This window comes from Neolamprologus multifasciatus, chromosome 18 (genome assembly GCF_963576455.1).
Source record: "Neolamprologus multifasciatus chromosome 18, fNeoMul1.2, whole genome shotgun sequence".
In the NCBI taxonomy this organism is placed as follows: Eukaryota; Metazoa; Chordata; class Actinopteri; order Cichliformes; family Cichlidae; genus Neolamprologus; species Neolamprologus multifasciatus.
The window spans coordinates 19,938,759-19,950,039 of record NC_140456.1 but is presented as its reverse complement, the minus strand read 5'-3'; the positions used below and the strand labels follow the sequence as shown (position 1 = coordinate 19,950,039).

The following is an 11,281-nucleotide window of genomic DNA, read 5'->3' as shown; positions in this document are numbered from 1 at the left end:
GCAGATGGCTTTCACAATGTTGAGTTTTCTGAAAACACATGTACATAATACTTGCATTCCAGGTCACAGTTTTTAGGATACAACTCTGGGTCAAGAAAGCAATGTAAACCGATCAGGATTACAGTACAGTACAGTACGACAGAGTACAATGTTTTCTTTTTTTTTTCCCTTAGTAGATATTATTGGAATATATACTTCTAACAGTTGTTCTAAAAGCTTATACCAGGTAGTGAGAGTGTAGTGCTATTGGACTTAAACTTGGTGCAAAGTCCAAAAGTAAATCCCACCTGTAAAACCCATCTCAATCTTGTTTGTAGCCAGCTTGACATTCACAAAGGGCTGTTATTGCACTAAACGGGCATCCCTCAGAAAGGCACTTTTACCCCCCTTTCCCCCACCCCATTATCCAACCAACAGTTCAGCTTCCCAGCACGTGTGGAGCGCACATTCACCTACTGTGTGTGAATTTTAAAAAGTTGAATCTTTTTTTTTTCCCCCTTTTTAAAAACAAACAGAAAAGTTGAAATGCTTTTTGGTATCTAGTTAAAAACAAATAAAAAAAGCTAACAAGTGGTAAAAGGCTTTGTATGCCTGATGAATTTACAGAAGGAAAAAAAAAAAAAAGAAAGTGCAAAATTGTGTTTACTCCTGCAGCCCCAGTAGTTTGTTATGCACCACATCAGTGAAATTTGGTTGCAATTTAAAAGAAAAAAAAAATGATGTTGGAGCAGAAGAAGCAATGACTCCCAAACTTAAGCATCACCATCATCAAATAAGGCCAGGCATATTTGTGCGTGTGAGGTCAAGATTGTAGTGTGATCCTATAGCTGGCTCTTTCCATTTTTTTAAAACAAATTTGAAAGAAAAAAAAAAAACAAAAAAAAAACCACAAACAAAACAAGTGTACCAATGAAGACAATGAACCAATTGAGGGTTTAGGGGGGTCTTTCTCTCTAGTCAAACCATACCTCTTCACAAAGCTTCTTTGCTGAAATATCAGTTGGAGTGCAAGAGAACGGTGTAAAAGACCTTGCTGCTAAAATACTTTTGGAAATCTGAGCATTTCTGCTGCAGGATTATCTCCATTCTGAGCAAAAGGGACAATTTTAGTGTTGAGAAATGTTTAAGATACCATGCCTGGGTTATGGGCTATCAGGGGAGGCTGAAAGCTGTAGGGTTGGCAGATTTGAAAGGCCCAAGACAAGAAGCAGTGCGTTTGAGTGAGGGAGGATAACTGGGTGGGTTTTTTTTGTTTTGTTTTTTTTTTGTCTTTTTTTTCGTTTTGTAGGAATCTGCCGATGAGGGATCCATCATTTCAGGCCATGTATGAGTCTTTATTTTAGGTATCAATAGCTTCCAGGTGGATACCTTTGAGGCTTAGCTGGATAGGCACAACCCCTTGAGGCAGATGCTGCTTTGGGCAACTCCCTGACTGCTTGACATTTATCAAAATCAGTCAGTTTGATAAATCAGCTGCCTAGGCACTAAGCCAGACAAGAATATTGCTCCGAGAAGTTGAGCATCCTTTTCATCCGTCACGCATATGAACACATTGCCTTGCTTGGCTATGCCTTGAGAAACTGTATCAACCAGTCAGGTTGCCTCTAAGGCATCTGTCACTCGGGTAGCCTGGGAGGCACTGAGCTGTGCTCTCAGGCATCAGTGTGGTGCTGGAGAAGCTGGACCACATATCTAAGGCGGTGCCGTAGCTCAGATGTGCAGCCCATTTCATTCAACATGCTGAGGAGGTACGTGCACGAGGCACGTTCCCGACTGATATAGGTGAGCAGGTAGGCATCGTCAGAAGACTTGCACAGGATGATTTTGGTGTGGTCTGTGTAGAAGTTAACCTAAAAAGAAAAAAAAGGAGAATTATAATCCAGCTGCTTTGAAACTGTAGCTATGTAGACTCAGTGTCCCATGACTGGGTTTATTAATTTAATTATCCAAACCTGTAGAGTGCCATTATTGAAGAGCATGACAAGAGCATGGTCAGTCTTCACCCACTGGAGGAGCAGAGGAGGAGGAGCTGAGACATGTTCCTCACAATGCAGATCTCCACCCTGAGGAGGACAGAAATTATTTAGTTTCATTTGCATGAGGTCATAATCTCTTCAAGTGCCCTTTAACAGGTTTATGGAGGCACAAATCCTGGCTTACAGTTGTCATTAAATGCAAGTCAGTCACTCTAAGTAATGGCTGAAAACTAATGGGTGCTTTCCTACCTCCATTAGGTTCTCCTCCATGTAGTTAGCCATTAGTTCAACTATTTGTTTCTGGTTGCGCAGCTGCTCAGGTAGAGAGTTTGAAGGGAAGCTGAAGTGTTTGTTGTTGGTCAAGCAGTAGTGGACAGTCCTGTTTGGAAGAACGGGGGGGAAGTTAAAAAAATAAAAATTGGTAGATGAACTTTGACATCTTTTCCATTTACACCATTGAGCCTAGTCACTAAGCAACTGACAATAAGCTCTAAGCACTGCGTAAATGTTGACATGACATCTTAATCGGTTGATTTTAAAGTACTTACTTGCGCTGGTCACAAAGACTGAGATGTGTTCCCTCATTAAAGAGCACGCCTACGTTTTGGTTTGAGAGCTGGTAGCCAAAGCCATACTTGTTGGAGTAGTCAACCCATTTAGTCACCCACAGGAAGGACTGCGGACTGGACAGGCAGGGTGGATTCCTATTGGCTGAAGAAAAAAAAAAGAAAAAAAAAAGAGGATTAGTGAAAAAAATCTTAATTCAAAAGGTCAAAATATTAAAAAAAAAAAAAAAGAATTTGAATGTGAAGAAACACTGTTTCTCTTAACACATACAGTGTGTCTCAAATGAGCAGAATGAGTCAGCAGAAATTCTGAGGATTCAAGGAAAATATCCAGCTAGTTAAATTTAATGATTCTGCTGCATTTTGTAATCTCGGCAAACAGCAGAAGGACATTTTGCTTGATTTTATTCCTCTTTGGTCCACTCAAGTAATCCCACAGGGACAACAAAAAATAATGGCTGAGCTACAATCTTGCATAAACATACCTGCAGGCATGGTGACCAGGCAGTTCGTGAGAACTTTCAGGGCAGAGTCGGCAACAGCTGCAGGGGTCAGCACATCCTCACACGCTGAAGAGAAAAACCAACCAAAACGAGCAAAAATGAGAAACCCTGATTGCAATCAGCCACCACAACAAACACCAAATGTGTGTTCATAAATAACAAACAGAAACTTACGTTCAGTGCTGCTGGCCATGGTGCCCTTAAAAGACCGGGAAATGGACTTTCTGGATTCCTCCTCAGCAGGAGTCTGCTCCAGAGGCACAGAGCTCACCAGCTGACCGGTGGGAGACGGCACCTGAGCAACAACGAAACATGCGATTAGCACATGATGAGTAAGAGCAACAAAGTGAAAGAGCAGTGTGTCACATGCCCGAAAGGGTAACCAGAGATAAAGGGAAAGAGCTCCTTTAATCCTTGCATGCTCACTTTTGCTGTGTCAGCGCTGAAGCTCATTTATTCAATTTCTGCAACATCTTAGACTAAATGCAGCGCATCTCGTTGCCACTGCAAGGTGGGGAAACTACTTTCAGCTGCACGGTTTCCCTTTGTACACGTTGCAAGCATGCTGCAAGCTTGACACGTAGTTTCTAATGTCACGTTACCACAAGCGCTGCGCGAGTAGGTTTGTTTTTTCCCGCCGCAAACAGACAAACATGAAAACAAGCTAAAATGAGCACCACTTTCAGAGTACACTTGTAGAAATCTATATTCATCTGCGCTTATTAATGACAATCTGGTTCCTCAGGACAGGCTTCTTAAGACAGACAAAGGAAGAGTCATGCATGACAGCAAAAACTGTAGCTCCTTTTTGGCTCTATAAATAAACTAGACGAGCCTGATTGGGGATCGGCCAACTGAGCATCCTGCAATTGTGGCATATACTCTAGGTTCTGTTCAGTCTTTTTAAAACAAATAAGTCATGTCGTTACTGAGCAGAGAACATTTACCCCCCCCCCCAAGTGCGCAGTAACAGCTTCTTCAGATTCTTCTGATAAGAAAGTACCCTGACAAACACCCAGATGAGCTTACTAGAGCTTATCAAGTTTCAAAAGCTACCACCAACAGACTGCTACATTTCTTCTGGTCTGAACTACTTTTTTTGTCATGCATCTTACATTATTCTGAAGAAAAACAAAATTTAAAACAACGTCTCTTTAAAAATTAAGACTTTTCCACCCCATTTCTCTAACAGTTCCTTTTTCTAGGGCACTTCTACTATTTAAATGAGCATGCTAATGGAAAGCAATTCTCAACTGTAATGGAGGCTGTATGCTATTAAAATATGCATTTTGTGTTTTCTCCAAGCCTTTAGAACGGCTGTAAGTGCATGTCAACTGTGTGCATAACTGGCTGGAATTACCCAAATTAAGGTAAACCAGGTCAAAAGTTTCTCACAGAGGAAAGAGAGAGAGAGGGAAAAAAAAAAAAAAAAAAAAAAAAAAAAAAAGTACCTCATTGGGTCCCACTGTTTTGTAGCTGATCTGCCGGTTGATGGAACATTTAACGATGCCCGACACCAGCTTGGAAATATCCTTGTCCTCTTTGTCCTCGCATGGAATTTTTTCCACTGTGAAAACACGACACACTGTAGTCACAACAAATATGTTTAAAGGCAGGACTGTTTAAATAAATACAGCAGCTCTTGGATATTCTTAAAACTAAATCTGAAAAACGAACCCCCCCCCCCCCCCCCCCATCGCTCTTGCTGGTTGCTCACCTTTTGCTTTCTTCTTTCCAAATAGACTTTTGGCCATTTTAGTGAAGAATTTCTTGGCAGGGCTGGGAGGGTGTAGCTCTGGCACCATTGTACAGCTGCTGGGGGGAAGTTTGTCAGGAGTGAAACCCTGAGAAAGAGGCAAAGGTGATGCATTTAAAAAAAAAAAAAAAAAAAACAGTGAGAAAGAGTGAAGAGGTTGGAGCGTGCCCACTCTGTTCTCAGTTGAGATAACAGATCAAGCACTGACATTTTCACACTCCTTCACCTCGAGATAAAAATGTCACAACTGAATGAAAGTGTTTCGTAACACTGGCAAGAAATTTCCCGAAGGTCAACATACTTTGAAGAATTCGTGGTTGAGGATCTGATCCAGCGTGAGTCTGTCACTGGGATTCTTCTGCAGGATGCCTGAGATGAGTTTCTGAGCAGCAGGGGAAAGCGTGGAGGGCAGGTTGTAGCGAACTTCTTTAATACACTTGTACGTCTCTTTCAAGTCGAGCGTCTCAAAAGGAGGGTTTCCACACATCAGTGTGTACCTGTGAGAGAGTAATCAAGGCAACAGTGAGTCAGCTCAAAAACAAAAATGAGTGATTTAGAGAGAGAAAAAAAAAAAGTCCCCACTTTCCCGACCGACTGAGACAAAGTGATGCCAAGGTCAAAATCCCCCCAACACACACTCTCTATGAAACCGGGATAGTTCTTATAATCATCTTAAAGTAAAAAGACTCACATGACACATCCGAGGGACCACACGTCAGACTCTGTGCCGTGGCCCTGTCTGTTGAGCACCTCAGGAGCCAAGTAATTGGGAGTCCCACAGATTGTTCTAAGAAAAACAAAGCAAGAACCATATATGGGTAAGATGTAATGCTTCGAACATGGAACAAGGAACTGGTTTGCTTTCAACATCAGGCATACAGGTAATGTTTGAAATATTTTTTCTGTCACTCTCAGTCTTCTGGTATTCCACAGGAAGCTGTCTAACAGGAATCGAAACTGTGCTCTAAGCGGTACTTTCAACTGTCAGTTGGAAACCGGTTTAGTTAGGTACTTGCAGGAGGAAAGTTGTGGGAGGAAGATTATGCTTAGTAACTGATGTAATGGTTTAGGTTGAGGGTGCTTGTGCTAAAATAGGGCATTAAAAGTCAGATTTTTAAAAGATACATCTGAGATGGGGCTAAAAATACTCATAAAAAAAAGGGTAATATGGAGAGACCTTAGAGAGCTTTGTTTCATTATAACAATCATCATTACAGTAGTATGATCTATGGTCCCCATTAAGCTCATTGGTATCCTCCAGCAGATAAACATTTTAAGCAATTAACTTACTTTTTTCTTTGTTCAACTGTCTCCAGCTTGGCAGCGAGGCCAAAGTCTCCCAGCCGCAACTCCATGTTCTCATTGATAAAAAAGTTCCCTGAAAGAGACAAAAGCATTTGTCCGGTCAGCATTCCACAGATGACACGCATGCTCGTCCAAAGTCACAGATTCCTGGGATGCTTTGTGTATGCGTTAAGCCGCATTTTCAGCCACGTACCTAGTTTGAGATCTCTGTGCAGGATTCCTCTGCTGTGGAGGTACTTGAGGCCGGATATGATCTGTCTGAGGTAATAGCGCACTTCAGGCTCTGTGAGTGTGTGTCTCGCCTTCCAAATGTGTGCCAGGGACTGCAGAGAGAGCAATGAGTGAACTGTCAACCCTGCATCAGTGAGTGGGACTGTACAAACACTGCTAGCACATATGCATCCCTGCAGCTGCATAAAAGAAATCTTTTTTTTTTTTTACATTCACTAGGAAAACAGTAAAAATCTGCCAAGACCCCTTTTAAATATAGCGTGCAAAGCAGCACTGTAGGGTAATACAAGAAATACTGTTAGTGCAAGCAGAACACAAAGCAGCGCAGACTGTTCTAGAGTTCTGAAGTCTCACCTTCCGACTGCACAGCTCGAGGAAGATGTAGATGTTTTCTTGGTCCTCGAAATAGTGGGAGAATTTCACCACATGCTTGTGTGACAGCGTTCTGTGCAGCTCGATCTCGTTCGTAATCTGTCAACATATGACAACTCATCAATCGGTGAAGACGTTTCAATGTCCCAAAAGAAAAAAACAACAACCCAGACATTGACTTCCAGTTATGCAAGACACGGGAGACACAAAGATTGGTGATCGTGTACCTTGTCTCTCTGGTGTGGTTTGGACACCCTGCTCTGTGGGATCACCTTCACTGCATACATTTTGTTGTTGGACAGGTCTGTCATCTCATAGCATCGAGCAAAGCCGCCCTTTGGGGGGGAAACAAACAGAATAATCAATTTACACAAGCAGCAGGTTTAAAACCCACACACTCAGTCTCAAGGCAAGTCTGACCTGAGGATAGGTAGCGATGCAGTCAAAACAATTTCAGGAACAATAATCGAGGTAAGAATAAAGACATAAAAATGATTGTCATGACCATAAAACGATCCATCTGATGCCTCAGGCATCTTTTATTGGCTTGTATGCGCAGATATGATGAAAAATATCATCCCCCAGATGCGTTTTCTGCCGCTTATACATTTGTTTTTTCCCCCCTTCTCTCCAGGATGTGATCAAGACTACACATGCTCGGGTACATGAAGGATGAGGCAGCCCGAGCTGCTGCATTCATTAACCGTGAAACTGGCGGAGACGTTTCTAGCTCTGCGGCAGGCAGAGGAAGGAAAAAAAAACTGGCTGCAGCACATCGATACGACCAGCAACACGTTGATAAACTCGCTTCCATAGACACTGTTTCAAAAAGCGATGCTGATGCATCATCATCATCATGAGGGGCAGAAATTATGCTGTGGTCAGACAAGCGTGTCTTTGGCTTCACGGCAGGCCATTAAAATACGAGAGGGGGCTGTAAACGTTCATCATCGGTGGAGATTTTTTTTAATTATTTTTTTTATAGCTAAGCATGTGTGCGCACCGGAGCTGGGCACACCTTGCGTCTGATTCATTCAGCACTGACGAGAACAGCAAGGAGGAGAACAGAGGGGAATATTGGTCTCATCCACCACGAGGTCATTCTCTATTCCCGCATCACATCACAAGCACACCTGGAACATGGCTCATAGTGATTTTAAACAGAAAGAGAAAACAAACAAAAAAAAAAAAAAAAGGGGGGGGGGGGGGATAAAAATCAGCCCAAAACTGCGGCTAATTAATTCAGATTCTAGATCCATCTGCCTCCTCAGTCAAAACCGACGCAGCGACGCACAGACACATGGAAAAGGAGAAAAGGGGCGAAGAAAAATGTATGAAATGCGCGTACCTTTCCCAAAAGCTTCCCTTTAATGTAGGACCTCCCCGTCTTGAGATCCGTCACAACCTGAGCCAGCTCCGGTTTGGGTTGATCGTGTTTATTCCTGCTGTTTTTCGCCGGGGCAGAAGTCTGTTGGGGTCCACCACGCTCCGGAGCAGGCTTAAATAAATCCGCATTCATGGTGTGGCACGAAATCCGCTGAGCCGCGGTGAAACAGCCGGTACTCATTTATCACAGCGGAATAAACGATCGACTCGTACGTGTCTCCGTCTCGCTTAAATATTTCTTCTTTTTTCCGTAAAAGTGCCAAGTGCGTCTTCACGGTACGTCCGTCTTTCTCAATTTTATCCAACTGGTGTGGACGAAAGGCAAACCCTGGCTATATAGTGGCACCGACGTCACGGAGTCGTGGGCGGGCAGGAGGTGGTGCACTGGTGGAGAAACTCCAGATGATTTGCTCAGACAGAAACTCAATCAAAAATTGATGTGGATTTTTTGAGAGGAAATATGAATGAAAGAGCTGATAAAAAATAGAATGGCTTGGTTTTGCCTCAAGTCTCTGAGACTGTTGGGAGGCCAGTGACCCGGACAGTGTTTTAACCCTTTATATACAAAAAGCCACTTTATGAAAAGAGGTAAGTAAGCATGTAAGGAGAGAAGAAAGTTTTTAGACTTTTGTAATTTAAAGGAGACTTTGTTAAGAAGAACAAGACTTAAACGCAGGAAAAACCTTTTACTAGGAAATTATTCCATTAGATATAAGATGGGGCTGGAACATATCATTTCCATTCTGCAAATAAATGTATGAATCAGTTGTTAGGGCTCCACAGATTATATATATTATATATGACCATATTCTTACAAAGAAACAAAAGTGTTGTTCTACTAAAAAAAAAAAATCCAAAACTTTCAAGGCTGCTACAGTAAAATCCTGGCTTAGATTTCCCCTGTGTGCAGTCCCCCCGGAGAAAGTCCTGAATACGGCTGCCACCTGGTGGTCAAAATGTGAAGCTGTCAAGCTCAGGTCTGTGAGGACTTGAATGTGCAGTATAAATGACTTATGAAAAATATTTCTCTAGTGACACAGTAGTGGTCAGTTATAAAGCTAATGTGCTTTTTTATTTTTTTAAAAAGGTAAAAGAAACCAAAGAAAAGAAAAGCCTGCTCTAACAGCATTTGCACTCGGCTTTGCAACATGGCCTTTGCCCTTAATATTTGGCAGTTTTGTCCAGTGTTGACTGTGCAAATACAGTAATAAAGACCTGAAATAAAAAGTGGCCCTACTATTAATTCCAATTCTGGACCATAGCTGTTGGTGCGCCCTCTTTGGTGAAGGCCTGAAGAAAGCCTGATGCCTGATAGAGAGGTGTCCCTCTGTTTGGTGCTCTTTGTTTTGACCATGATGGGCCTCAAGGACAGCCCAGCAGCTTCTTCATAATGTTGATACTGTGCATCTTTATCTGGAGAGTAGATGAGACACATGAGGGAGTAATGAAACTCTGTGACACTAGAATTTCAGAATGGCTTGACCATGCTTACGGTAATGTCACCACACCTTCCTAGTAATGGCTTGGACCCCCTTTGCCTTCAGAATGGTCTTAATTCTTCATGGCACAGATTCAACAAGGTGCTGGGAACATTCTTCAGATATAAATTTCCTGATCCACCAGATCCCAAAGGTGCTTTAGACTGTGGATTCCATTGGAGATATGGTGCATTATCCTGTAAGAATCAGCCCTTGGAAGCTGTGTCCACTGTGGTCATAAAAGGATGCACAATAGGAGGCAATCTGTTGTCCATTTTTGGTGAGTCAGTGTGAGCTGTAGCTACACCTTCCTGTGTAGGAGCATCAGTAAGTGTGGTCTTCTGCTGCTGCTTGAAAGACAGCCATTCACAGATGCGTTTCTGCCTTGATTCTGATTTTTTTTAAATTATTGTCTCCCCATCACCTCAAACACCACACCATGTCAAAAGTAACTTTAATCACCTTTCTTCCCTGTTCTGATGCTTAGTTTGAACTTCAGCAGGTGGTCTTGACCTGATGCCTACATATCTGAATGGGGATGCTGCCAAACAAGTGGGTAATTAGTAGGGGTGCAACGATACACAAAATTCACTGTTCGGTTCAATACTTTGGTGACACGGTTCGTATATTTTTTCGATACAAAAAATGTTCATGCCTTTTTAATTTGTCATTTATTAAAATTATAAATATATATTTTAACTCAAAAGTACAGTTTTTAAATGTAATGTTGCTGAAACAACAAAATAATAAATCTATCTGATCGAGAAATCACTCATCTTTGGAAAAGAGAGTTTATTACAGAGAAATGGCTGGTTCCAAAATAAAAGCTATACTATACGCTTTTTCTGGGCTATATTCTCAGCAGCATATTAAACATATCAGGTCCCCATAAGGAGACTCATGTGCTAACGGCTGTATAAATGACTCGGGTAAAGTTTGTAGCATGCGTGCTTGTTGTTTTTGTCTGCTTCCACTTGTCTTTGCACTACGATGATGTCAGGCTAAATGTGCAGTCATATTCGTTGTGTTCCCACTAGTGCTGTCAGCGTTAATCTCGTTAAAATGACATTAATACGGTGGCCCTGAGAGGCCAAACGGACTGCAACTTCAGAAAACACTTGCAAAAAGAAAAATGCTGCAAAAAGAAAAATGCTGCAAAAAGAAAAACACCTGCAAAAAGAAAAACACTTGCAAAAAGAAAAGCGCTGCAAAAAGAAAAACACTTGCAAAAAGAAAAGCACTGCAAAAAGAAAAACACTTGCAAAAAGAAAAACACTTGCAAAAACAAAAAGCGCTGCAAAAAGAAAAACACTTGCAAAAAGAAAAACACTTGCAAAAACAAAAAGCGCTGCAAAAAGAAAAACACTTGCAAACAGAAAAGCGCTGCAAAAAGAAAAGCGCTGCAAAAGCACACACAACACAACGGAAATAGGAAAAAACACAACGGAAATGTTTCTGGGGAGACAATAATCGAACGGACCAGTTGACCAAAACATGCTAACAAGTGCACTGGGACTGAGAGACACTTCAACGAAGTGGAAGCAGAGCGGCCAAAGAGTAAACTTCCAAAAGTAAGTTCTGAATATTATGTCACTTATTTATGTGCAAATGTTTAATAACGAGGAACATTAAAACATTACTGTTGGCCACATGCCGGCAAAGTTATGTGACATTAGCGATGTTTGTACTTTCAGCGTTTACTTTGTTT

The 11,281-nt window shown here is 41.8% G+C and overlaps 1 protein-coding gene across 1 annotated transcript; it reads right to left on the bottom strand.

Annotated features, from left to right (window-relative positions):
- Window positions 1-864: 864 nt before the first annotated feature.
- plk3 (polo-like kinase 3 (Drosophila)) lies at window positions 865-8,414 on the bottom strand. The gene is made up of 15 exons (XM_085141561.1): window positions 8,058-8,414; window positions 6,937-7,044; window positions 6,692-6,808; window positions 6,300-6,429; window positions 6,092-6,179; window positions 5,493-5,588; window positions 5,103-5,298; window positions 4,763-4,889; window positions 4,497-4,612; window positions 3,220-3,340; window positions 3,028-3,111; window positions 2,525-2,687; window positions 2,226-2,355; window positions 1,953-2,063; window positions 865-1,850 (listed from the first exon to the last, which is right to left on the bottom strand). The coding sequence occupies exons 1-15, from the start codon at window positions 8,274-8,276 to the stop codon at window positions 1,653-1,655; spliced, it is 2,004 nt and encodes a 667-aa protein (XP_084997687.1). The 5' UTR covers window positions 8,277-8,414; the 3' UTR covers window positions 865-1,652.
- Window positions 8,415-11,281: the final 2,867 nt, after the last annotated feature.